The following is a 27,882-nucleotide window of genomic DNA, read 5'->3' as shown; positions in this document are numbered from 1 at the left end:
GGTAGGCTGTTGTAGCGTTGTTCGTGTGGTGTGATGACGTTCCGTTGTTTGGTGGTGTTTGATTGCTGGTCAGGGTTTGTGGTGCTACTCATTTAGTCTGGAGAAACTCTCGTGGTTGTGGTAAATGCTGCTTGAAAGAAAGAAACAGGAAAAAAGAAAACGCTGATAATTTACCTGCAAATCGTTTGATGGTATTTATTGTTTGCATCTCTTTTCATACTGAGAAATCTCAAAGAGCAATACTAACTCTTGTTGAACTCATAGATATCTAGAAGAAAATATTGGTAAGAAATCACATTCATTTACCAGAGTCAAAAGCACTGAACAACATGACAGTTAACTGCAAAAGTATTTCATTAACCTAACTCTTGCTTTCATGGTCCACAGGTTGAGACGGGCATCATGCTGGCCCAGTCTGTCCGCATCACTGACAAGTTCGCCTTCGCTGCTACGCAGAAGGAGGAGGTGGAGGTGGAGGTGGCCCAAGGCAGCTGTTCCTCTTTCACTAGTGTGGTGGTGGCGTGCGCCCTCTTCCTGGCGGCGCAGCTCGTCCTCCTCATGGCCTGGAGCTACCTGTGGCACAAGAAGAGGGCCACCAAGCAGATCGACCCTACCCCACCCTCACTCTACTTCGGCGCCCCCTCCTCTCGCGCATCCTCCACCTCTTACCTCACTGATTAGCAACTTAGTGCAAAGCCAGCTGTTGATCTCGTGGAACCCTTCTTCTATCTGTCGACTCTCCTCAACACAGCCCCAGATGTCGACTTCTCGGACCTCAACCGTCGACAGTCGACTTCCTTCGCGAAGGCCGTCGACCTCCCGAACCCCATTTCCCTACCTGTCGACCTCTTTAAGTGCAATGCCAAGTCAACCACACGTCGCACATTATGGCCCTATAGCAAAATGTCATTCTATCGTCAGCATCACGTCCAGAAACTTGCAATACCGTATAAAAAGATGAGCATATCTTTGAGCATCAGTTTATTGTCGAAAACCTTTTTTTTTTTTTTCAGTCTTCCGTGCGAAGGTGCTGTCTTGATTTTGCAACAATTTGTTTCATTACTGTTTGTTCAGGGCAATTGAATTCTCTCTTTAGGGGTTTATAGCTGGTTCAACATATCATAATGGGCATAAATGATTTTTTTTCCAGTAATATTTATAGCTTTACAATGGGCATATGATATCTTTGTTGATATTCTGATGGGATTTAAGGGATGAAAAATGTTTCTCAATAGTTTCAAACTTGTAGGTTATACGCGGTATCTAGGTGGACGCAAGGGTTTTAGGCAATCCAAGGATATACTAGGTATATGCATTCTCCTTTTCCTGTTTCCTGTATACAGTCTAAGTACATGAAGCAGATAACGTACTGCCTGCCTCATATAATTGACCACTGTGTCTCCCACTTGGGCTGTGCGATAGAACATCTGTGGCATATCAGTCTTAGCATCGTGCTTTTTCGGTGGAAATCATCTACGGAGGCAAGTATAGCAGAGAAATGTACTTACGACATTTCAAAAGAGGTATAAATTATCACCTTATCTAGACGTTTCAGAGATTTGAATAATTACTGAATTTGAAGTTCAAATCAGAAAAAAAAAAAATTCACCTTTACAGCAAACTCACAAACTACTGTGATCATACTATCTCGCCAAGAAGGAAAGACGAAAATTTAAGAAATAACGTAGCGTTCCTTGAAGCTTGTTGTGCTACCAAAGTGTTCATGTTATTCGCTATTATACGACCTGCTGGTTATACTCCCTAGCACTAGCTTAGTACTAGCCTAGTAGCGTAACCTTGTATCGGTGTTAACTCGTAGTAATCTGTCTCACCACCTCAGGTAGCCTAGCCCTTCTCAGTCGTGGTGATTTTTCACAACGTGTGTATACAGTTTCAGCTACTCTGTCACCCGTGATAGGCAGCCCATCCTTAGTTTTTATACTTGTTTAGGTCGCCAACACTTATAGCAGTCGTGGTAGTCGTCCTGCCATTGGTTTTGTCATCCCTTCTCACTGTAGTCACTCTTCAAATGGAAGTCGTTCTACGTATAGAAGCACCAACTCCTCCACTATGGCGCCACCAAAGTGACAGCAAAAATGAATCGATGCTTCAAAACATTTTCAAACACATTTTCCATTTTTTTTCCTTAGTGGCCGATATGGCATGGACAAAACACGCAGATGCCACAGGTGTTCTAAAGATGTCCCAAGTGCTCTGGAGATGCCAGAAGTGTTCTACAGATTTTACAAATGTTCCAAAAAATGCCACATTGGGATTCAGTTTGGACAATTCATCCCTCAGAATCACCTATAGACGAATATATAAATTAAATTATTGTTTTGTTAATATGATCCTCAAACGGCTAACGACGTATCTTCAAGTACTTAGTTTGTATAGTATTCAGAACATTTAAATCTTTCATCTATTTTAGATTACGTCTTCTAAACACAGACTGTACAAAAGGAAATTGATATACGATTAGAAAGAATCAATGTTGCCATGATGTGTATATCTTTCCCAGGATGCTTTGGTTTAGAAGTGATATATGGTAGCCTAGGTGCTTGGCAGATCATGACTCTACCATCCTGGGGGGAAAACGAATCATACTGCCAAGGACTCGTACGGTTGTTAATGAACTCAGAGGATGGGTTGTCACCCCATCGTCGGGTGGAATGTTTGGAAATCGCGACACTTGGCATGACAACCGCATCTTTGACGTACTTAGCCGCATTATCCACGTGCCATTGTCTTGATGTTCTCTTAGCGTTACTCTCCGCTGCCTCCCATAAGTCTCTCGAACGAGATACTGCAATATAAAAGACTGAACGATGTTAGCTCAAATATTCAGCACCGGTGCAGTCACCAGTGGCGTTCACCACAGCAGTTTTCCGATGTAAGTCTTGTGTTCTTGTCATGACCCAACAGCATGGATCCTTCAGTGTAATATTCTCTCACACTGTTCTGTTCTAAATGTAATTTTGTAGCCATTCCAGTAGCGCACATTAGGGTTTCACTTGTAACAAAAGCCTAGTACTGTTATGGTTTAATCTTAGAACACTCGACCACTTTCGAAAATCTGGTTGATATTATAAGTGCAGAGGTACAGGTGGCATATCTATAGATTAAGAATCTGTTTGGGAATTCTTATAGGCTCAGAATCTGTGTTGGAGTTGATATAGGCTCAGAATCTATTTGGGAATATTCACTGGCTCAAAATCTATTTTAGAGAACTTCTAGTGTCTTAGTATCCATATTAGGGTATCTAAAGCTAAATCTGTTTAGGAACACATACATATAACGTGGATAATAAGGCGACTTTCCTGAACTGTTTAATTAACATTCATATAATGGTTTAGAATTTGGTGCTACTCAACACATAGATTCTGGATTTATCAGAGAGCATTCAAAGCTTCTTAGTCCATATGAGAGAACTCACATATGGGAAACCTCTTTGAGGACTTTCTCTTTTTTTTTTTTATCTCTCGCATTTGATTACCTTAACGGGCATTCTTAGAATATAGGGTTATTTATTTAAACTGATGAACTGGGAATATTTATTTAATGGTGGCTATGGATGAATGTTACATGAATTAACTATGTAAAGAGGTGAGAATGTTTATGTAAGAATAAATGTTTATGATAAAGTAAGTTTCTCTTTTATTTCATTCGTCAAACACATATTCTGAATAATAGTATTTATAAATGATGTTATTCAGTCATTTCAATGAGTTTTAAAGGTTACCATCAATTTTCAATTATTTATATATATATATATATATATATATATATATATATATATATATATATATATAATACTGATAAATGTATGATAAAATGGCTATCAACATCTAAGAATATAGGATAAAACTACTTCCCTTTCGCCTCACACACACACACACATAATATAAGGCACAGGGAAGGCTCCTAGGGGGATGGAGATTAACATCATCTGACGTAGACGACGGCAGCAGAGATGCAGAGAGAGGATAAAGAAAAAAAAAAATTTTCTAGAATTCCATTGCATTGCTATTCACATTTTCTCTGTTTCTATCAATATTCTCTCTCTAGATACAATTAGAAGGTGATACTGATATATTCCTAGCAGCTAGGATGAGTTTTTCCCTACATGTGTTTTTCTTTGCAACTTTTATTTGAGAAAAAAATAGAAATTAAATGATGTCCTCTGGTTCTTTTGAGTCCTTCCTTAGAGACTACAGAGTGACGGCTGTCAATTTCTTCATCTCTGCTTGTTCTTTTTTGACGAAATCTACTTCGTCTCTCCACCGGATGTAAGATTCAACCTTATGTTTCTCTACTGCTGATCTTCCTTACATTCTCTTTGGTTTTCTTCTTTCACGACTTTGAGAAATGCGGCTTCTCAAACACCTTAGCCTTTGACAGACTCCTGCGCCTGGGCGGAGGCTTCGCGGGCTTGACGAAGGGAGTCTTCCACTGCCCTCCTGCGTCTGTGTAGAGTTTCCAACTCTGCTTCCAGCCTAGCCTTCTTAGCTTCGTTGGACCTCTTGCTCTGAGGGTAAAATAGAAGAAAAAGGAGAATTAAAGGACTGAGGTCTTATGGAATATCAAGGATAGATTAATGGTTGTGAGGCCAACGTACTATCAAAAGGAGATTGATGGAATACTAAGGGTAGATCCTCTTCGCCTTTTGGCCGAACCTAGCCATTTAGAGTTTGGCTAAGCGGAAATATTCAAAGCCAGGCCAAGCTTATCCACTCACAGCCTGGCCAAGCTTAGCCAAGCACTGTCTGGCCGAGCATAGCCGTTCACAGCCTGACCAGAGAGCTTCATATACTTCCATCCAAGCTGAGACTAACATGGTCACAGCTTCACCGAAACCAGTATGCTCACAGCTTTACCGAACCTAGCAACTCGCAGTTTAACTGAATTTAGTTGGCTCACAGCTTAACTAACCTTACCGCGCTCACATCGTACTGACCTGAGACAAGAGTTCAGTCACTTCTTTCATCTTGTAGTCCGTCAGCTGGTGGAGGAGTTCCTCAACTTCCATATTGTCTTCGCTGCTCAGCTGGGTGCTGCCCTGAACTACCTGTGATTTTAATAAGAGGAAATCTATTAATTAATAGTCACAGTTGGTACTGTGCGCGTGTCTGTAAGAATATTACTGATTGTAACAAATGTTAGTACCTTAATAGAAGAAGGCCTTTAAAGATATAAGCGTCCCTTGAAGACGACGGTACGACCCTTGAATACGACTTAAAGATCCATGGGCATGATGGTCACGCCACCAGCATATCCTAGGATCGTAATGGTGTCCTGAAGAGTCGTATCATTGTGCTTAGATTTTTAGTCAATGGTGGATTCCATCTGACAGAAAATTTGAATTTCGCGGTTTCCTGGATTCGCTATGAGCGCACGCTTGCTACCCTATCTCATTCTTCAGTGCGTGTCCAGACATCAGAGTAGTAGGCTGCTACCTCAGGTCTGTAGACTAAGGTACGTTTTTGAGTGAATTCCACCCACTATTATCCTAAATTGTATCGTATTCTGGAGTTGAGGTAGGATAACAAAAACGTATTCTTTGTGATTTTGTTTTTTACGAAATAATTTAGATTGTTCTGAATGGAGGTTCAATTATGGAGTATTGCAATCCAAATATGTTTAAACATCATTTGCTTTTTATTTTTGTACGTATTATTATTAGTATTTCATTTGTTTTTATTGCTTGATGCATTGAAACGTTGTGAAATATAATGGTCAAGAGTATACGCGGTCACCCACGAGGTGATCGTTTGAGGAAGTGTTGCCAGCTAGTTCTGTATATTTAATGATTTAACTGCTGCCGGGAATTCTTGCTTATAGCAATGTGTTTACCCAGGATACTGTAGACAGCTGTCGAAGACACACTGGCACTAACTGGGATCCTCATCATCTTCGTGGATTAAGGCGTGACAATACCTCGCCTGCGGGTAAGTGTAGGATGGGCACTTAGGTTGTCCTGTTTGCTGGGCTTCAGTGAGTGAAAGTCGTTGCTTTTTTCTGCTCGGTTTTTAATCACTGCTTGTGTGTTACGAGGAGAGAGTTATACACCGATGTTACCGCGTCTCTTAACCAAGTATATGTGCACCATGTCTTTACTCCCTTGTAGTATTCCACACATAAACAAACGCTCTAGTCTAAGTCAGTTGCCTGTTTACCGACCAGCACCGTGGGGAGGATGAAGTTCCGGATTGGGTGTAGGTCGTTTGCCACGCCCAGGTTTCAATCTGATACGGGTCCGACCTCGGGCTGACCCATGGTAACTCAGTAATGCTTAACCGTTACGTTACGGAAGCTCACGTCTTCGCTTTGACGACACAGGGACTAGAACAAGGAGGGTAAAAACAAAAAACAAAAAAATCTGGCTCACGCAAACTAGGAGGTACAATAAACCATCATGTCTGGAAGTCGTAAGATATATTCCTAATGATTATCTCTTAAGGGGATGTGAGATCATCGGCGTCTCACAAGATGAAGTACACTACTGTACGAATTTTGTGTAGACTGACTTTCACTCATGATCATGCAACGAGCGAATGAGAGAGAGGCAAATGAAGTAAGTGGGTCGTTTCATAGGCTCCATGAGTCCGGTTCCTGATCTGCATAAGATACGGTATACAACGGAATGACAGCGTTAATCCATGAATGTGGAAGGAGATACAGTGGAAAAAGGAAAAATATGTCCTTTTGCCTACGCGATCAGATGAACCACTATATTTATATATATGTTCCGCACACAGAAGGCTTCATTCGTGCAGAGCCGACTCTTGCTTGATTACCTGATACTCTCGGGGGGAATAAAAAAGAGAGGGGAAAAACTTTTGGGAGAAGGGCGTTTCACCTGGTTAAAAGCGGCGAGGACGTCATGGGCAGCACAGGTGACGCGGTTCTGCTGTTCGTTGCTGGTGGGTTCCGTGGTCAGGGAACTGAGGGCTTCGGTCATGGTCCTGAGGGACTCAGTCAGGGCTGCTCTGCTCGCGATGCAGTGTGCTGTTGGTGTTGCAACATATTGGAGTACGTCAAGACGCTTGTTTACTAGACAAGAATTCAGAAGATTGCAAGATTTCATTTAAGAGAGAGAGAGAGAGAGAGAGAGAGAGAGAGAGAGAGAGAGAGAGAGAGAGAGAGAGAGAGATAATATACTTACGAAGGATTGTGCTAAAAGGCAGGCCTAACGCTTAGGGTTCAACGCAGGAAATTCTCTGGTTAGGAAAACGAATTATGTGAGTTACATACTGTCAGTTGTTACCGTAGAGGTGGAGAGACTGTATGTTTGTGAATGAATGCCAACAGCGTTAAAGGAGTGAAGCTTGACAGCCACTGAAGTGATAGCTCACTGCGCAGCCGTCCCTGACCTTCTCGATACAGCGTCTTACATTCTTTTATCATTTTTTTTTTCATAAAAGGTAATATTCAATGAACGCTATGAATGTTTAACTGTCATATATGCACCAAACTTAATACAAAAGCTACATGAAATGTTACGGGAAATAGATAATGTATCAAAATAAAATACAGTTATCGTCCTGAACATGAGATATGTGATGTCAAAATGTACCTCGACGAGTCCACGGTAGATCATAACCTAAGTGTTGATGTTGCGATATGATCAGGTCAGGCGCTGCTAAGGAACATTCATACCATATTGATCAGCCTACTGGCCTTGACTAACCTGCAGGTAAACGTTGCTACTTACCACTGGCCTTGATCAGCCTACAAGTAAATTCTGGTTCTTACCATCGGCCTTTACCAACTTACAAGTAAACTCTAGTGCTTACCACAGGCCTTGACTAAACTTATGGATAAGCCGTCGCGCCTATCACTTTAACCAGCTTTAACCAGGCCATTAGCAGCTCTGGTACTTTATTGCTTGCCTTGACTAGCCAATAGAAAAACCCTGGTAATTGCCATCGATTTTAACCACACCATCAGGAAGTAGTGGTACCGACTGATCTTCACCATCACCGCCCTTCAGGTACACTTCCCTTGCTGTCTGCCCACAGACCTTGACGAACCGGCCCTTAACTAACGCTATAATGAAGGAGTTCTTGTGCTTAACTAATACCATAATGAAGGAGTTCGAGTGCTTAACTAATACCATAATGAAGGAGTTCGAGCGCTTAACTAAAACCATAATGAAGGAGTTCGAGTGCTTACCATCATCCCGGGCACTGGCGGTGTTCAGGAGTGTGAGGAGCGAGGAAGAAAGAAGGAACCGACGGCGTGAATTTTTTATCCCATCCAGTTCTTCTTGGATTTTAATCATCTCCTCCACGAGACTTTGCAAGTTTGAAGCCAAAATTAATACCTCCCCTAACTTTATAGTGTCTCCCGAACAATTAATCAGTGCTGTGGTGGTTAGGTTAATCTCAAGTACCAGATCAGACAGTTCCGTGTTTAAGTTAATGATTTTGGAAGAGATTTCTGGAGGCGCTGTGACACAGTCATCAGTAGTCGGCGCTGTAGAGGAAGTCTCGGTGGTGGGTGGAAGTGTAGAACTACTAACAGACGTTTCTGATGTAGTGGATGTTCCTGTCGATTCTTTAGTTGTAGATACAACTGATGCAGCACTAGTGACTTCAGTTTCTACTGACTTTTCAGTTGTAGGTACAGTTCCTGTTGCTGAAGTAGAGACTCTAGTTTGTGTTGATTCTTTAGTTGTGGATACAACGCCTGATGCAGTAGTAGTGACTTCAGTTTGTCCTGATTTTTCTGTCGTAGGTACAGTTCCTGAGGTTGAAGCAGATACTTTAGTTTCTGTTTCTTCCTTAGTTGTAGATACAACTCCTGACGCAGTAGTGACTTCACTTCCCACTGAGTTTCCTGTTGTAGGTGCAGTTACTGTTACTGAAGCAGAGACTTTAGTTTCTGTTACTTCCTTAGTTGTAGATACAACTCCTGATGCAGTAGTGACTTCACTTCCCACTGATTTTTCTGTTGTAGGTACAGTTCCTGTTGCTGAAGAAGAAACTTTAGTTTGTGTTGATTCCTTAATTGTAGATGAAACTCCTGATGTAGTAGTAGTGACTTCAGTTGCTCCTGATTTTTCTGTTGGAAGTACAGTTCCTGTCTCTGAAGTAGAGACTTTAGTTTGTGTTGATTCTTTAGTTGTAGATGAAACTCCTGATGCAGTAGCAGTGACTTCAGTAGATCCTGATTTTTCTGTTGTAGGTACAGTTCCTCTTTCTGAAGTAGAGACTTTAGTTTCTGTTACTTCCTTAGTTGTAGATACAACTCCTGATGCAGTAGTGACTTCAGCTTCCCACTGATTTTTCTGTTGTAGGTACAGTTCCTCTTTCTGAAGTAGAGACTTCGGTTTGTGTTGATTCTTTAGTTGTAGATGAAACTCCTGATGCAGTAACAGTGACTTCAATTGATCCTGATTTTTCTGTTGTAGGTACAGTTCCTCTTTCTGAAGTAGAGACTTCGGTTTGTGTTGATTCTTTAGTTGTAGATGAAACTCCTGATGCAGTAGCAGTGACTTCAGTTGATCCTGATTTTTCTGTTGTAGGTACAGTTCCTCTTTCTGAAGTGGAGGCTTCGGTTTGTGTTGATTCTTTAGTCGTATATTCAACTCCAGTTTCAGTAGTAGTGACTTCAGTTGATCCTGATATTTCTGTTGTAGGTACAGTTCCTGTTACTGAAGTAGAGACTTTAGTTTGTGTTGATTCTTTAGTCGTAGATACAACTCCAGTTTCAGTAGTAGTGACTGCTGTTGATCTTGATATTTCTGTTGTAGGTACAGTTCCTGTTTCTGAAGTAGAGACTTTAGTTTCTGTTACTTCCTTAGTTGTAGATACAACTCCTGATGCAGTAGTGACTTCACTTCCCTCTGATATTTCTGTTGTAGGTACAGTTCCTGTTTCTGAAGGAGAGACTTTAGTTTGTGTTGATTCTTTAGTTGTAGATGAAACTCCTGATGCAGTAGCAGTGACTTCAGTTGATCCTGATTTTTCTGTTGTAGGTACAGTTCCTGTTTCTGAAGTAGAGACTTTAGTTTGTGTTGATTCTTTAGTTGTAGATGAAACTCCAGTTTCAGTAGTAGTGACTTCCGTTGATCCTGATTTTTCTGTTGTAGGTACAGTTCCTGTTTCTGAAGTAGAGAGTTCAGTTTGTGTTGATTCTTTAGTCGTAGATTTAATTCCTGTTGCAGTAGTAGTGACTTCACTTCCCACTGATTTTTCTGTACTAGGTATAGTTCCTGTTTCTGAAGTAGAGACTTTAGTTTGTGTTGATTCTTTAGTCGAAGATTCAACACCAGTTGCAGTGGTACTGGCTTCACTTTGTCCTGATTTTTCAGTTGTAGATGCAGTTCCTGTTGCTGAAGCAGATACTTTAGTTTCTGTTTCTTCCTTAGTTGTAGATACAACTCCTGATGCAGTAGTGACTTCTGTTCCCTCTGATTTTTCTGTAGTAGGTACAGTTTCTGTTTGTGAAGTAGAGACTTTAGTTTGTGTTGATTCTTTAGTTGTTGATGAAACTACTGATGCAGTAGCAGTGACTTCAGTTGATCCTGATATTTCTGTAGTAGGGACGGTTCCTGTTGCTGAAGAAGAAACTTTAGTTTGTGTTGATTCCTTAGTTGTAGACATAACTTCTGATGTAGTAGTAGAGACTTCAGTTGCTCCTGATTTTTCTGTTGGAACAGTTCCTGTCTCTGAAGTAGAGACTTTAGTTTGTGTTGTTTCTTTAGTTGTAGATGATACTTCCGATGCAGTAGCAGTGACCTCAGGTGATCCTGATTTTTCAGTTGTAGGTACAGTTCCTGTTTCTGAAGAAGATACTTTAGTTTCTGTTTCTTCCTTAGTTGTAGATACAACTCCTGATGCAGTAGTGACTTCACTTCCCACTGATTTTTCTGTAGTAGGTACAGTTTCTGTTTGTGAAGTAGAGACTTTAGTTTGTGTTGATTCTTTAGTTGTTGATGAAACTACTGATGCAGTAGCAGTGACTTCAGTTGATCCTGATATTTCTGTTGTAGGTACAGTTCCTGTTTCTGAAGTAGAAACTTTAGTTTGTGTTGATTCTTTAGTCGTAGATTCTACTCCAGTTTCAGTAGTGGTGACTCCAGTTGATCTTGATATTCCTGTTGTAGGTACAGTTCCTGTTACTGAAGCTGAGACTTTAGTTTCTGTTACTTCCTTAGTTGTAGATACAACTCCTGATGCAGTAGTGACTTCACTTCCCTCTGATTTTTCTGTTGTAGGTACAGTTCCTGTTTGTGAAGTAGAGACTTTAGTTTGTGTTGATTCTTTAGTTGTAGATGAAACTCCTGATGCAGTAGCAGTGACTTCAGTTGATCCTGATTTTTCTGTTGTAGGTACAGTTCCTGTTTGTGAAGTAGAGACTTTAGTTTGTGTTGATTCTTTAGTTGTAGATGAAACTCCAGTTTCAGTAGTAGTGACTTCCGTTGATCCTGATTTTTCTGTTGTAGGTACAGTTCCTGTTTCTGAAGTAGAGAGTTCAGTTTGTGTTGATTCTTTAGTCGTAGATTTAATTCCTGTTGCAGTAGTAGTGACTTCACTTCCCACTGATTTTTCTGTACTAGGTATAGTTCCTGTTTCTGAAGTAGAGACTTTAGTTTGTGTTGATTCTTTAGTCGAAGATTCAACACCAGTTGCAGTGGTACTGGCTTCACTTTGTCCTGATTTTTCAGTTGTAGATGCAGTTCCTGTTGCTGAAGCAGATACTTTAGTTTCTGTTTCTTCCTTAGTTGTAGATACAACTCCAGATGCAGTAGTAGTGACTTCAGTTGCTCCTGATTTTGCTGTTGTAGGTACAGTTCCTGTTTCTGAAGTAGAGACTTTAGTTTGTGTTGATTCTTTAGTCGTAGATTCAATTCCAGTTGCAGTAGTAGTGACTTCACTTCCCACTGATTTTTCCGTTGTAGGTACAGTTCCTGTTGCTGAAGAAGATACTTTAGTTTCTGTTTCTTCCTTAGTTGTAGATACAACTCCTGATGCAGTAGTGACTTCACTTCCCACTGATTTTTCTGATGTAGGTACAGTTCCTGTTTCTGAAGTAGAGACTTTAGTTTGTGTTGATTCTTTAGTCGTAGATTCAATTCCAGTTGCAGTAGTAGTGACTTCACTTCCCACTGATTTTTCAGTTGTAGGTACAGTTCCTGTTGCTGAAGAAGATACTTTAGTTTCTGTTTCTTCCTTAGTTGTAGATACAACTCCTGATGCAGTAGTGACTTCTGTTCCCTCTGATTTTTCTGTAGTAGGTACAGTTTCTGTTTGTGAAGTAGAGACTTTAGTTTGTGTTGATTCTTTAGTTGTTGATGAAACTACTGATGCAGTAGCAGTGACTTCAGTTGATCCTGATATTTCTGTAGTAGGTACGGTTCCTGTTGCTGAAGAAGAAACTTTAGTTTGTGTTGATTCCTTAGTTGTAGACATAACTTCTGATGTAGTAGTAGAGACTTCAGTTGCTCCTGATTTTTCTGTTGGAACAGTTCCTGTCTCTGAAGTAGAGACTTTAGTTTGTGTTGTTTCTTTAGTTGTAGATGATACTTCCGATGCAGTAGCAGTGACCTCAGGGGATCCTGATTTTTCAGTTGTAGGTACAGTTCCTGTTTCTGAAGAAGATACTTTAGTTTCTGTTTCTTCCTTAGTTGTAGATACAACTCCTGATGCAGTAGTGACTTCACTTCCCACTGATTTTTCTGTAGTAGGTACAGTTATTGTTTGTGAAGTAGAGACTTTAGTTTGTGTTGATTCTTTAGTTGTTGATGAAACTACTGATGCAGTAGCAGTGACTTCAGTTGATCCTGATATTTCTGTTGTAGGTACAGTTCCTGTTTCTGAAGTAGAAACTTTAGTTTGTGTTGATTCTTTAGTCGTAGATTCTACTCCAGTTTCAGTAGTGGTGACTCCAGTTGATCTTGATATTCCTGTTGTAGGTACAGTTCCTGTTACTGAAGCTGAGACTTTAGTTTCTGTTACTTCCTTAGTTGTAGATACAACTCCTGATGCAGTAGTGACTTCACTTCCCACTGATTTTTCTGTTGTAGGTACAGTTCCTGTTTGTGAAGTAGAGACTTTAGTTTGTGTTGATTCTTTAGTTGTAGATGAAACTCCTGATGCAGTAGCAGTGACTTCAGTTGATCCTGATTTTTCTGTTGTAGGTACAGTTCCTGTTTGTGAAGTAGAGACTTTAGTTTGTGTTGATTCTTTAGTTGTAGATGAAACTCCAGTTTCAGTAGTAGTGACTTCCGTTGATCCTGATTTTTCTGTTGTAGGTACAGTTCCTGTTTCTGAAGTAGAGAGTTCAGTTTGTGTTGATTCTTTAGTCGTAGATTTAATTCCTGTTGCAGTAGTAGTGACTTCACTTCCCACTGATTTTTCTGTACTAGGTATAGTTCCTGTTTCTGAAGTAGAGACTTTAGTTTGTGTTGATTCTTTAGTCGAAGATTCAACACCAGTTGCAGTGGTACTGGCTTCACTTTGTCCTGATTTTTCAGTTGTAGATGCAGTTCCTGTTGCTGAAGCAGATACTTTAGTTTCTGTTTCTTCCTTAGTTGTAGATACAACTCCAGATGCAGTAGTAGTGACTTCAGTTGCTCCTGATTTTGCTGTTGTAGGTACAGTTCCTGTTTCTGAAGTAGAGACTTTAGTTTGTGTTGATTCTTTAGTCGTAGATTCAATTCCAGTTGCAGTAGTAGTGACTTCACTTCCCACTGATTTTTCCGTTGTAGGTACAGTTCCTGTTGCTGAAGAAGATACTTTAGTTTCTGTTTCTTCCTTAGTTGTAGATACAACTCCTGATGCAGTAGTGACTTCACTTCCCACTGATTTTTCTGTTGTAGGTACAGTTCCTGTTTCTGAAGTAGAGACTTTAGTTTGTGTTGATTCTTTAGTCGTAGATTCAATTCCAGTTGCAGTAGTAGTGACTTCACTTCCCACTGATTTTTCAGTTGTAGGTACAGTTCCTGTTGCTGAAGAAGATACTTTAGTTTCTGTTTCTTCCTTAGTTGTAGATACAACTCCTGATGCAGTAGTGACTTCTGTTCCCTCTGATTTTTCTGTAGTAGGTACAGTTTCTGTTTGTGAAGTAGAGACTTTAGTTTGTGTTGATTCTTTAGTTGTTGATGAAACTACTGATGCAGTAGCAGTGACTTCAGTTGATCCTGATATTTCTGTAGTAGGTACAGTTCCTGTTGCTGAAGAAGAAACTTTAGTTTGTGTTGATTCCTTAGTTGTAGACATAACTTCTGATGTAGTAGTAGAGACTTCAGTTGCTCCTGATTTTTCTGTTGGAACAGTTCCTGTCTCTGAAGTAGAGACTTTAGTTTGTGTTGTTTCTTTAGTTGTAGATGATACTTCCGATGCAGTAGCAGTGACCTCAGTTGATCCTGATTTTTCAGTTGTAGGTACAGTTCCTGTTGCTGAAGAAGAGACTTTAGTTTCTGTTTCTTCCTTAGTTGTAGATACAACTCCTGATGCAGTAGTGACTTCACTTCCCACTGATTTTTCTGTAGTAGGTACAGTTTCTGTTTGTGAAGTAGAGACTTTAGTTTGTGTTGATTCTTTAGTTGTTGATGAAACTACTGATGCAGTAGCAGTGACTTCAGTTGATCCTGATATTTCTGTTGTAGGTACAGTTCCTGTTTCTGAAGTAGAAACTTTAGTTTGTGTTGATTCTTTAGTCGTAGATTCTACTCCAGTTTCAGTAGTGGTGACTCCAGTTGATCTTGATATTCCTGTTGTAGGTACAGTTCCTGTTACTGAAGCTGAGACTTTAGTTTCTGTTACTTCCTTAGTTGTAGATACAACTCCTGATGCAGTAGTGACTTCACTTCCCTCTGATTTTTCTGTTGTAGGTACAGTTCCTGTTTGTGAAGTAGAGACTTTAGTTTGTGTTGATTCTTTAGTTGTAGATGAAACTCCTGATGCAGTAGCAGTGACTTCAGTTGATCCTGATTTTTCTGTTGTAGGTACAGTTCCTGTTTGTGAAGTAGAGACTTTAGTTTGTGTTGATTCTTTAGTTGTAGATGAAACTCCAGTTTCAGTAGTAGTGACTTCCGTTGATCCTGATTTTTCTGTTGTAGGTACAGTTCCTGTTTCTGAAGTAGAGAGTTCAGTTTGTGTTGATTCTTTAGTCGTAGATTTAATTCCTGTTGCAGTAGTAGTGACTTCACTTCCCACTGATTTTTCTGTACTAGGCATAGTTCCTGTTTCTGAAGTAGAGACTTTAGTTTGTGTTGATTCTTTAGTCGAAGATTCAACACCAGTTGCAGTGGTACTGGCTTCACTTTGTCCTGATTTTTCAGTTGTAGATGCAGTTCCTGTTGCTGAAGCAGATACTTTAGTTTCTGTTTCTTCCTTAGTTGTAGATACAACTCCAGATGCAGTAGTAGTGACTTCAGTTGCTCCTGATTTTGCTGTTGTAGGTACAGTTCCTGTTTCTGAAGTAGAGACTTTAGTTTGTGTTGATTCTTTAGTCGTAGATTCAATTCCAGTTGCAGTAGTAGTGACTTCACTTCCCACTGATTTTTCCGTTGTAGGTACAGTTCCTGTTGCTGAAGAAGATACTTTAGTTTCTGTTTCTTCCTTAGTTGTAGATACAACTCCTGATGCAGTAGTGACTTCACTTCCCACTGATTTTTCTGTTGTAGGTACAGTTCCTGTTTCTGAAGTAGAGACTTTAGTTTGTGTTGATTCTTTAGTCGTAGATTCAATTCCAGTTGCAGTAGTAGTGACTTCACTTCCCACTGATTTTTCAGTTGTAGGTACAGTTCCTGTTGCTGAAGAAGATACTTTAGTTTCTGTTTCTTCCTTAGTTGTAGATACAACTCCTGATGCAGTAGTGACTTCTGTTCCCTCTGATTTTTCTGTAGTAGGTACAGTTTCTGTTTGTGAAGTAGAGACTTTAGTTTGTGTTGATTCTTTAGTTGTTGATGAAACTACTGATGCAGTAGCAGTGACTTCAGTTGATCCTGATATTTCTGTAGTAGGTACAGTTCCTGTTGCTGAAGAAGAAACTTTAGTTTGTGTTGATTCCTTAGTTGTAGACATAACTTCTGATGTAGTAGTAGAGACTTCAGTTGCTCCTGATTTTTCTGTTGGAACAGTTCCTGTCTCTGAAGTAGAGACTTTAGTTTGTGTTGTTTCTTTAGTTGTAGATGATACTTCCGATGCAGTAGCAGTGACCTCAGTTGATCCTGATTTTTCAGTTGTAGGTACAGTTCCTGTTGCTGAAGAAGAGACTTTAGTTTCTGTTTCTTCCTTAGTTGGAGACTTCAGTTGCTCCTGATTTTTCTGTTGGAACAGTTCCTGTCTCTGAAGTAGAGACTTTAGTTTGTGTTGTTTCTTTAGTTGTAGATGATACTTCCGATGCAGTAGCAGTGACCTCAGTTGATCCTGATTTTTCAGTTGTAGGTACAGTTCCTGTTGCTGAAGAAGATACTTTAGTTTCTGTTTCTTCCTTAGTTGTAGATACAACTCCTGATGCAGTAGTGACTTCACTTCCCACTGATTTTTCTGTAGTAGGTACAGTTTCTGTTTGTGAAGTAGAGACTTTAGTTTGTGTTGATTCTTTAGTTGTTGATGAAACTACTGATGCAGTAGCAGTGACTTCAGTTGATCCTGATTCTGTTGTAGGTACAGTTCCTGTTTCTGAAGTAGAAACTTTAGTTTGTGTTGATTCTTTAGTCGTAGATTCTACTCCAGTTTCAGTAGTGGTGACTCCAGTTGATCTTGATATTCCTGTTGTAGGTACAGTTCCTGTTACTGAAGCTGAGACTTTTAGTTTCTGTTACTTCCTTAGTTGTAGATACAACTCCTGATGCAGTAGTGACTTCACTTCCCACTGATTTTTCTGTTGTAGGTACAGTTCCTGTTTGTGAAGTAGAGACTTTAGTTTGTGTTGATTCTTTAGTTGTAGATGAAACTCCTGATGCAGTAGCAGTGACTTCAGTTGATCCTGATTTTTCTGTTGTAGGTACAGTTCCTGTTTGTGAAGTAGAGACTTTAGTTTGTGTTGATTCTTTAGTTGTAGATGAAACTCCAGTTTCAGTAGTAGTGACTTCCGTTGATCCTGATTTTTCTGTTGTAGGTACAGTTCCTGTTTCTGAAGTAGAGAGTTCAGTTTGTGTTGATTCTTTAGTCGTAGATTTAATTCCTGTTGCAGTAGTAGTGACTTCACTTCCCACTGATTTTTCTGTACTAGGCATAGTTCCTGTTTCTGAAGTAGAGACTTTAGTTTGTGTTGATTCTTTAGTCGAAGATTCAACACCAGTTGCAGTGGTACTGGCTTCACTTTGTCCTGATTTTTCAGTTGTAGATGCAGTTCCTGTTGCTGAAGCAGATACTTTAGTTTCTGTTTCTTCCTTAGTTGTAGATACAACTCCAGATGCAGTAGTAGTGACTTCAGTTGCTCCTGATTTTGCTGTTGTAGGTACAGTTCCTGTTTCTGAAGTAGAGACTTTAGTTTGTGTTGATTCTTTAGTCGTAGATTCAATTCCAGTTGCAGTAGTAGTGACTTCACTTCCCACTGATTTTTCCGTTGTAGGTACAGTTCCTGTTGCTGAAGAAGATACTTTAGTTTCTGTTTCTTCCTTAGTTGTAGATACAACTCCTGATGCAGTAGTGACTTCACTTCCCACTGATTTTTCTGTTGTAGGTACAGTTCCTGTTTCTGAAGTAGAGACTTTAGTTTGTGTTGATTCTTTAGTCGTAGATTCAATTCCAGTTGCAGTAGTAGTGACTTCACTTCCCACTGATTTTTCAGTTGTAGGTACAGTTCCTGTTGCTGAAGAAGATACTTTAGTTTCTGTTTCTTCCTTAGTTGTAGATACAACTCCTGATGCAGTAGTGACTTCTGTTCCCTCTGATTTTTCTGTAGTAGGTACAGTTTCTGTTTGTGAAGTAGAGACTTTAGTTTGTGTTGATTCTTTAGTTGTTGATGAAACTACTGATGCAGTAGCAGTGACTTCAGTTGATCCTGATATTTCTGTAGTAGGTACGGTTCCTGTTGCTGAAGAAGAAACTTTAGTTTGTGTTGATTCCTTAGTTGTAGACATAACTTCTGATGTAGTAGTAGAGACTTCAGTTGCTCCTGATTTTTCTGTTGGAACAGTTCCTGTCTCTGAAGTAGAGACTTTAGTTTGTGTTGTTTCTTTAGTTGTAGATGATACTTCCGATGCAGTAGCAGTGACCTCAGTTGATCCTGATTTTTCAGTTGTAGGTACAGTTCCTGTTGCTGAAGAAGATACTTTAGTTTCTGTTTCTTCCTTAGTTGTAGATACAACTCCTGATGCAGTAGTGACTTCACTTCCCACTGATTTTTCTGTAGTAGGTACAGTTTCTGTTTGTGAAGTAGAGACTTTAGTTTGTGTTGATTCTTTAGTTGTTGATGAAACTACTGATGCAGTAGCAGTGACTTCAGTTGATCCTGATATTTCTGTTGTAGGTACAGTTCCTGTTTCTGAAGTAGAAACTTTAGTTTGTGTTGATTCTTTAGTCGTAGATTCTACTCCAGTTTCAGTAGTGGTGACTCCAGTTGATCTTGATATTCCTGTTGTAGGTACAGTTCCTGTTACTGAAGCTGAGACTTTAGTTTCTGTTACTTCCTTAGTTGTAGATACAACTCCTGATGCAGTAGTGACTTCACTTCCCACTGATTTTTCTGTTGTAGGTACAGTTCCTGTTTGTGAAGTAGAGACTTTAGTTTGTGTTGATTCTTTAGTTGTAGATGAAACTCCTGATGCAGTAGCAGTGACTTCAGTTGATCCTGATTTTTCTGTTGTAGGTACAGTTCCTGTTTGTGAAGTAGAGACTTTAGTTTGTGTTGATTCTTTAGTTGTAGATGAAACTCCAGTTTCAGTAGTAGTGACTTCCGTTGATCCTGATTTTTCTGTTGTAGGTAGAGTTCCTGTTTCGGAAGTAGAGAGTTCAGTTTGTGTTGATTCTTTAGTCGTAGATTTAATTCCTGTTGCAGTAGTAGTGACTTCACTTCCCACTGATTTTTCTGTACTAGATATAGTTCCTGTTTCTGAAGTAGAGACTTTAGTTTGTGTTGATTCTTTAGTCGTAGATTTAATTCCTGTTGCAGTAGTAGTGACTTCACTTCCCTCTGATTTTTCTGTTGTAGGTATAGTTCCTGTTTCTGAAGTAGAGACTTTAGTTTGTGTTGATTCTTTAGTCGAAGATTCAACACCAGTTGCAGTGGTACTAGCTTCACTTTGTCCTGATTTTTCAGTTGTAGATGCAGTTCCTGTTGCTGAAGCAGATACTTTAGTTTCTGTTTCTTCCTTAGTTGTAGATACAACTCCAGATGCAGTAGTAGTGACTTCAGTTGCTCCTGATTTTGCTGTTGTAGGTACAGTTCCTGTTTCTGAAGTAGAGACTTTAGTTTGTGTTGATTCTTTAGTCGTAGATTCAATTCCAGTTGCAGTAGTAGTGACTTCACTTCCCACTGATTTTTCCGTTGTAGGTACAGTTCCTGTTGCTGAAGAAGATACTTTAGTTTCTGTTTCTTCCTTAGTTGTAGATACAACTCCTGATGCAGTAGTGACTTCACTTCCCACTGATTTTTCTGTTGTAGGTACAGTTCCTGTTTCTGAAGTAGAGACTTTAGTTTGTGTTGATTCTTTAGTCGTAGATTCAATTCCAGTTGCAGTAGTAGTGACTTCACTTCCCACTGATTTTTCAGTTGTAGGTACAGTTCCTGTTGCTGAAGAAGATACTTTAGTTTCTGTTTCTTCCTTAGTTGTAGATACAACTCCTGATGCAGTAGTGACTTCTGTTCCCTCTGATTTTTCTGTAGTAGGTACAGTTTCTGTTTGTGAAGTAGAGACTTTAGTTTGTGTTGATTCTTTAGTTGTTGATGAAACTACTGATGCAGTAGCAGTGACTTCAGTTGATCCTGATATTTCTGTAGTAGGTACGGTTCCTGTTGCTGAAGAAGAAACTTTAGTTTGTGTTGATTCCTTAGTTGTAGACATAACTTCTGATGTAGTAGTAGAGACTTCAGTTGCTCCTGATTTTTCTGTTGGAACAGTTCCTGTCTCTGAAGTAGAGACTTTAGTTTGTGTTGTTTCTTTAGTTGTAGATGATACTTCCGATGCAGTAGCAGTGACCTCAGTTGATCCTGATTTTTTAGTTGTAGGTACAGTTTCTGTTGCTGAAGAAGAGACTTTAGTTTCTGTTTCTTCCTTAGTTGTAGATACAACTCCTGATGCAGTAGTGACTTCACTTCCCACTGATTTTTCTGTAGTAGGTACAGTTTCTGTTTGTGAAGTAGAGACTTTAGTTTGTGTTGATTCTTTAGTTGTTGATGAAACTACTGATGCAGTAGCAGTGACTTCAGTTGATCCTGATATTTCTGTTGTAGGTACAGTTCCTGTTTCTGAAGTAGAAACTTTAGTTTGTGTTGATTCTTTAGTCGTAGATTCTACTCCAGTTTCAGTAGTGGTGACTCCAGTTGATCTTGATATTCCTGTTGTAGGTACAGTTCCTGTTACTGAAGCTGAGACTTTAGTTTCTGTTACTTCCTTAGTTGTAGATACAACTCCTGATGCAGTAGTGACTTCACTTCCCACTGATTTTTCTGTTGTAGGTACAGTTCCTGTTTGTGAAGTAGAGACTTTAGTTTGTGTTGATTCTTTAGTTGTAGATGAAACTCCTGATGCAGTAGCAGTGACTTCAGTTGATCCTGATTTTTCTGTTGTAGGTACAGTTCCTGTTTGTGAAGTAGAGACTTTAGTTTGTGTTGATTCTTTAGTTGTAGATGAAACTCCAGTTTCAGTAGTAGTGACTTCCGTTGATCCTGATTTTTCTGTTGTAGGTACAGTTCCTGTTTCTGAAGTAGAGAGTTCAGTTTGTGTTGATTCTTTAGTCGTAGATTTAATTCCTGTTGCAGTAGTAGTGACTTCACTTCCCACTGATTTTTCTGTACTAGATATAGTTCCTGTTTCTGAAGTAGAGACTTTAGTTTGTGTTGATTCTTTAGTCGAAGATTCAACACCAGTTGCAGTGGTACTGGCTTCACTTTGTCCTGATTTTTCAGTTGTAGATGCAGTTCCTGTTGCTGAAGCAGATACTTTAGTTTCTGTTTCTTCCTTAGTTGTAGATACAACTCCAGATGCAGTAGTAGTGACTTCAGTTGCTCCTGATTTTGCTGTTGTAGGTACAGTTCCTGTTTCTGAAGTAGAGACTTTAGTTTGTGTTGATTCTTTAGTCGTAGATTCAGTTCCAGTTGCAGTAGTAGTGACTTCACTTCCCACTGATTTTTCCGTTGTAGGTACAGTTCCTGTTGCTGAAGAAGATACTTTAGTTTCTGTTTCTTCCTTAGTTGTAGATACAACTCCTGATGCAGTAGTGACTTCACTTCCCACTGATTTTTCTGTTGTAGGTACAGTTCCTGTTTCTGAAGTAGAGACTTTAGTTTGTGTTGATTCTTTAGTCGTAGATTCAATTCCAGTTGCAGTAGTAGTGACTTCACTTCCCACTGATTTTTCAGTTGTAGGTACAGTTCCTGTTGCTGAAGAAGATACTTTAGTTTCTGTTTCTTCCTTAGTTGTAGATACAACTCCTGATGCAGTAGTGACTTCTGTTCCCTCTGATTTTTCTGTAGTAGGTACAGTTTCTGTTTGTGAAGTAGAGACTTTAGTTTGTGTTGATTCTTTAGTTGTTGATGAAACTACTGATGCAGTAGCAGTGACTTCAGTTGATCCTGATATTTCTGTAGTAGGTACGGTTCCTGTTGCTGAAGAAGAAACTTTAGTTTGTGTTGATTCCTTAGTTGTAGACATAACTTCTGATGTAGTAGTAGAGACTTCAGTTGCTCCTGATTTTTCTGTTGGAACAGTTCCTGTCTCTGAAGTAGAGACTTTAGTTTGTGTTGTTTCTTTAGTTGTAGATGATACTTCCGATGCAGTAGCAGTGACCTCAGTTGATCCTGATTTTTCAGTTGTAGGTACAGTTCCTGTTGCTGAAGAAGATACTTTAGTTTCTGTTTCTTCCTTAGTTGTAGATACAACTCCTGATGCAGTAGTGACTTCACTTCCCACTGATTTTTCTGTTGTAGGTACAGTTCCTGTCTCTGAAGTAGAGACTTTAGTTTGTGTTGATTCTTTAGTTGTAGATGAAATTCCTGATGCAGTAGCAGTGACTTCAGTTGATCCTGATTTTTCTGTTGTAGGTACAGTTCCTGTTTGTGAAGTAGAGACTTTAGTTTGTGTTGATTCTTTAGTTGTAGATGAAACTCCAGTTTCAGTAGTAGTGACTTCCGTTGATCCTGATTTTTCTGTTGTAGGTACAGTGCCTGTTTCTGAGTAAAGAGTTCAGTTTGTGTTGATTCTTTAGTCGTAGATTTAATTCCAGTTGCAGTAGTAGTGACTTCACTTCCCACTGATTTTTCTGTTGTAGGTATAGTTCCTGTTTCTGAAGTAGAGACTTTAGTTTGTGTTGATTCTTTAGTAGAAGATTCAACACCAGTTGCAGTGGTACTGGCTTCACTTTGTCCTGATTTTTCAGTTGTAGATGCAGTTCCTGTTGCTGAAGCAGATACTTTAGTTTCTGTTTCTTCCTTAGTTGTAGATACAACTCCAGATGCAGTAGTAGTGACTTCAGTTGCTCCTGATTTTGCTGTTGTAGGTACAGTTCCTGTTTCTGAAGTAGAGACTTTAGTTTGTGTTGATTCTTTAGTCGTAGATTCAGTTCCAGTTGCAGTAGTAGTGACTTCACTTCCCACTGATTTTTCCGTTGTAGGTACAGTTCCTGTTGCTGAAGAAGATACTTTAGTTTCTGTTTCTTCCTTAGTTGTAGATACAACTCCTGATGCAGTAGTAGTGACTTCAGTTGATCCTGATTCTTCTGTTGTAGGTACAGTCTCTGTTTCTGAAGTAGAGACTTCGGTTTGTGTTGATTCTTTAGTCGTAGATTCACTTCCAGGTGCAGATTCTTCGGTTGTTGATAGAGTTCCTGTTGTAGTAGTGAAGACTTCAGTTTCTACCGATTCTTCAGTTGTTGTTCCAGTTTCTGTTTCTGTTGTTGAGGCTTCAGTTTCTTTAGATTCTTCACTTGTAGATTGAGTTTCTCCAGATTCTTCACTTGTAGATTGAGTTTCTCCAGATTCTTCACTTGTAGATTGAGTTTCTCCAGATTCTTCACTTGTAGATTGAGTTTCTCCAGATCCTTCACTTGTAGATTGAGTTTCTCCAGATCCTTCACTTGTAGATTGAGTTTCTCCAGATCCTTCACTTGTAGATTGAGTTTCTCCAGATCCTTCACTTGTAGATTGAGTTTCTCCAGATTCTTCACTTGTAGATTGAGTTTCTCCAGATTCTTCACTTGTAGATGGAGTTTCTCCAGATCCTTCACTTGTAGATTGAGTTTCTCCAGATCCTTCACTTGTAGATTGAGTTTCTCCAGATTCTTCACTTGTAGATTGAGTTTCTCCAGATCCTTCACTTGTAGATTGAGTTTCTCCAGATCCTTCACTTGTAGATTGAGTTTCTCCAGATTCTTCACTTGTAGATGGAGTTTCTTCAGATTCTTCACTTGTAGATAGAGTTCCTGTTGTAGTAGTGAAGATTTCAGTTTCTGTTGATGCTAAAGTTGTTGATGCAATTTCTGTTGCTGTTGCTGAGACTTCAGTTTTTTCAGATTCTTCAGTTGTAGATGTAGTCTCTGTTGTAGCAGTTGTTGAGACTGGGTATGTCGTTGATGTTTGGGATGGTATTACTATACATGGGTCAACCGTTGTAAGTGCACGGTCTGTCATCACTGGCAGTATGTTTCTGAATCTGTTCCTCTGTGTACAACCCCTTCTGGCCCTGGTCTCCGTCAGCACGTCGAAATACAAACTTGGTTGCGATGATTCAGTCTCGTTGTCACCATGTGTCACATCTAACTGCAGCAGCCGTGTCTCGACGGGAGGACAAACATTGCTCCGAGCTCGTAACCCCTCTACCACTTCTGGTAATTTTGTTTGGAGGTCTTCGAGTAGTCGGCCAAGCTCGAAGGTAAAGTCATATATAAACTGTGCGTAGGTGGGGAACCCAGTGCCGGTGCAAGCTTTACGCATCATAGTCCTCATGTGTTCCAATCCTCGTGTAAAGCTGTTGTAGGTCTCGCTGAGTTGTCGCATATCTTCGTTTTCAGCTGTGATATTGCAGCCCACGACGCCATCAGGGTCACTCTCAGAAGCGCGCAGATCTGGAAAGGTTAGAGAGAAAGCTTTTAGCTTCCGCGTGGTACTTGATAAGATGATGCAAAATACGATGGGCATATGAGATCCATAAATGCATATGTTCCTTCATCTTCATTTCACATGATTAGATGATAAATATTCAATGACTCCAATCAAATATTCAGTAAGAGTAGTTACTCGAGGATGTTTTTCATATAGGTCTGAAACCTGAGGGGCAACACTCGTGAACACTGTGCCTCTTTTGGATTACTGACCATCTCTCGAGTGTTCTTAAATTCAACGTTCTTGATACATGCATCGTCTTTCGGTCTTGATTTCATTCTGTTGATTCTAGAGCAAATAAAATGAACATACATGCAAGACTAAGAGGAACCATATTCGGTGAAGTTGTCAAGTATAATGTTATTTACATGTACAATTTTAGCACACACACACACACACACACACACACACACACACACACACACACACATATATATATATTCTTTCTTTTTTCTTTCATACTATTCGCCATCTCCCGCATTAGCGAGGTTGCCTTAAGAACAGAGGACTGAATCTTTGAGGGAATGTCCTCACCTGGCCCCCTTCTCCGTCCCTCCTTTTGGAAAATTAAAAAAACCGAGAGGGGAGGATTTCCAGCCCCCCGCTTCCTTCCCTTTTAGTTGCCTTCTACGACCCGCAGGGAATACGTGGGAAGTATTCTTTCTCCCCTATCCCCAGGGATAATATATATATATATATATATATATATATATATATATATATATATATATATATATATATATATATATATATATATATATATATATATATAAAATGCAATAAAGTACAACGCAGTACACATGCCACGTATACACCACATACACACCACAAGACTCTTGACTATGAACCGAAGGGTGCAACTTGTCTCATTACATTCATCCATTATGCCAAAGCCACGTCCGTCTGGACGCCAGCACTGTTGCCACATAAACCTCGCTACGGTACATACATACATACACTCAGCACGAGGCACTTTTAGATCAAAAAAAACAAAAAACTGACACAAGGAGGGACTCACCGTAGAAATGAATTGGAAGTGGTAAGAGGACGGAATGCAGTTCATTCTGAGTCGCGTGGCCGTGCTGGAATAAGAGAGGAATAGATGGATAATGCCAGAGAACGACAACCATTACGACTATTGCCGACACCAATGCCGTTACCATCATCATCATCATCATCATCATCATCATAATTACAGTATACAGCAAAAGGTTTCCAGTGACAGTTGCATTGGAATAAAGTTATGATATAACTGGTAATCTCTGAATCCTGGTTTAGAGTATATGAATAGAGATACCCACCATGAATATGCAGTGTCAGGGAACACACTAGTTAACGACGAGGGAGGGGGACAAAAAAAAAAGGGTGGAAACGTTGGTGTTTTTCTCTTAGTGAAAGTGAAGGTTAATCGTGCTGAAAAAATGCGCATTGGATGTTGATAACATAGACTTTAGTTTTTTTTTTGTGTGTGTGTGTGTGGAAATGAAGCTTCACAAGAGAGAGAGAGAGAGAGAGAGAGAGAGAGAGAGAGAGAGAGAGAGAGAGAGAGAGAGAGAGAGAGAGAGAGAGAGAGAGAGAGAGAACAGTAGGTTTAGTGTACAAGCCCCATGCACAGACACCAGATGTAGACAAAAAGATTGTGAGATTCAAGACGCTTATGCACGAATTTACTACAGATTTATTTATTGATTAGTTGATTCACTTTTTTTTTGAGGGAGACATGAAGGAAAGCAGATACACACTCTCAAAACACGAGAAGTGGTGCTGCTGTCCTTTCCATGTACCTTGTTACTATTTATGCGTCGGAAGAGGAGTACTTTTTGGCTTGTACTAGGTAGAAACTGGGGAGGGAAGAGGGGGGGAAACAGGACTGGTCACTGGCGTAGCAGGAAGTGACTGGATGTCGGAGTCGAAGAGAGAGAGAGAGAGAGAGAGAGAGAGAGAGAGAGAGAGAGAGAGAGAGAGAGAGAGAGAGAGAGAGAGAGAGAGAGAGAGAGAGAACCAAAGAATTGACTTTTGTCATCAGGAGGAAGAGCCATAGCATCATCGGTACTACTGTAATTCGAGTCCCTAAGAAATTGTGATGGGAGGTGTGGACTGCTGGCGAAGCTCGGAGCATCACCACTTAGTTTTTTTCTTTTTTTTTTTTTTTAGCTTAAACACACTTGGTAAAGAGTCATACGAACACAGCTTACCTCTTGAAGAAGCAGCACGAGAAGGAACACGAGGATTCCGTGGACTTGAAGGCGGAAGGGCCTCATCTCTGACGTCGTTGGTCCACCTCCGCCTGTTGGGCACCGAACCGGTCAAAAAATGGGTTGCCATCTGACTCTTGACGAAGTCAGCAAATGGACTTGAGCGACTTGCTCTCAAGGATGTGGGGATTTTAATGACTCATTTTTTTTTTTTCACTTCTACAAACTTTCGAACTTGTGAATCTTTATGACTGTGTGACACGCACACACAAGCAAAGAGAAGCCCTTAGAATAAATGGCCAGGTGGGGATGAGGGATGTAAGGAGGAGGAAGCAACCTATGGCCAATATCCTCACCATGTTCGCACTGGCACCATCTGAGGTCTGGCCACATTATTAAGAAAAAAAAGTCACTGATATTTTCCCAGTGAACTACTTGAAGTTAGAGGTATCGGTGATGGGACATATGACTTTTTTTTTCTACGTCACTCAGTATTTCGAAGGGGAGTGACGTGTGGTTGGTCCACCGTGGGATAATCTTAGCAGACAAAGATGTCAAACCATCCACACACCAGCTACAACCTCTCCACCTTCACGCTAAGTCACGCAAGACCCACCCACCTGCAAGAGAGAGAATGGTCGAGGGTGCACTCCGGTGCTGACGGTAGGACCTCCAATCAGACTATTAGGAAGAGTAGAGGGAGGCTACGAGGAGAAGGGCCACCACACTGCACCACCAGTGGACTGTGGCCTACATTTAACCGCATCGGGCCTCGCCGTGCGGGCGGTGCTGCTTCCTTCAACGTCACCACGACACTTGTACATTAAACACACATTTACATCTCACTAATTTCGTCTTGGGTAAATAATCTGCGTTGGAGCTACGACCGAGGGGAGCTTTCATATTACGTAATGGTATTGATTATAAGCAGATGTTGTGGAGCAGGTCAACACGGACTCAATGGGGTTACATCTGTGCTTACTTCACCTCAACTGGCTTCTCTTCATGCCACATAGTCATCTGGAATTTCAAGGTTATGGAACCGACCATTTTGCTCTGAGTTATTGGTCGATTACTTAACCATATTCTGGTGATAACTTATGAACTTGGAAGCTAACGCTATCATGGTCTTGGGTTGCTTTTTGAGGTCGTGACATAATCCACAGTTATGCTTTATTAGCGCCTCGCGATATTCAGATTATGAGACACACGTGGCATCTATCTTTTTTACACTGTGGATGAGGCCAGGTGTGGGGTAATAACAAAATTCTAATGCATATCTTTCGCATATCTCTCCAGAATTTTTAGAATTAGGAGTGCCATTTCCAATCACCGAGAAGACTTGTTTCTTGAGTAGTATATATATAAATATATATATAATTTAACTAAATCTGTCAGTGTAACTGATATTCTTCATGACACAAACGCTTAAAATCAAGTGGAAAATCATCAGATTCGATGGTGGAGT

The 27,882-nt window shown here is 40.1% G+C and overlaps 3 protein-coding genes across 3 annotated transcripts in view; 1 reads left to right on the top strand and 2 right to left on the bottom strand.

Moving 5' to 3' along the window:
- The window catches only part of LOC139747457 (uncharacterized), a 69,091-nt gene extending 65,443 nt beyond the window's left edge, over positions 1–3,648 (top strand). Inside the window, exon 9 of the mRNA XM_071659813.1 lies at positions 388–3,648. Within this exon, the coding sequence (XP_071515914.1) occupies positions 388–681 (294 nt within the window). The 3' untranslated portion in view covers positions 682–3,648. The remainder of the gene's footprint in view (positions 1–387) is intronic.
- Positions 3,541–18,411, bottom strand: LOC139747455 (uncharacterized). The gene is made up of 4 exons (XM_071659811.1): positions 8,176–18,411; positions 6,860–7,008; positions 4,958–5,068; positions 3,541–4,528 (listed from the first exon to the last, which is right to left on the bottom strand). Exon 1 carries the CDS (start codon positions 16,035–16,037, stop codon positions 9,273–9,275), a length of 6,765 nt encoding a protein of 2,254 aa, XP_071515912.1. The 5' UTR covers positions 16,038–18,411; the 3' UTR covers positions 3,541–4,528; positions 4,958–5,068; positions 6,860–7,008; positions 8,176–9,272.
- LOC139747456 (uncharacterized) lies at positions 16,320–27,236 on the bottom strand. Its single transcript, XM_071659812.1, has 4 exons — positions 27,035–27,236; positions 26,415–26,506; positions 25,238–25,301; positions 16,320–24,182 (listed from the first exon to the last, which is right to left on the bottom strand). The coding sequence occupies exon 4, from the start codon at positions 21,773–21,775 to the stop codon at positions 16,694–16,696; it is 5,082 nt and encodes a 1,693-aa protein (XP_071515913.1). The 5' UTR covers positions 21,776–24,182; positions 25,238–25,301; positions 26,415–26,506; positions 27,035–27,236; the 3' UTR covers positions 16,320–16,693.
- Positions 27,237–27,882: the final 646 nt, after the last annotated feature.

This window comes from Panulirus ornatus, chromosome 68 (assembly GCF_036320965.1).
Source record: "Panulirus ornatus isolate Po-2019 chromosome 68, ASM3632096v1, whole genome shotgun sequence".
In the NCBI taxonomy this organism is placed as follows: domain Eukaryota; kingdom Metazoa; phylum Arthropoda; class Malacostraca; order Decapoda; family Palinuridae; genus Panulirus; species Panulirus ornatus.
Note: the sequence above shows the minus strand (reverse complement) of the source record. Positions and strands in the feature narration are given on the sequence as shown.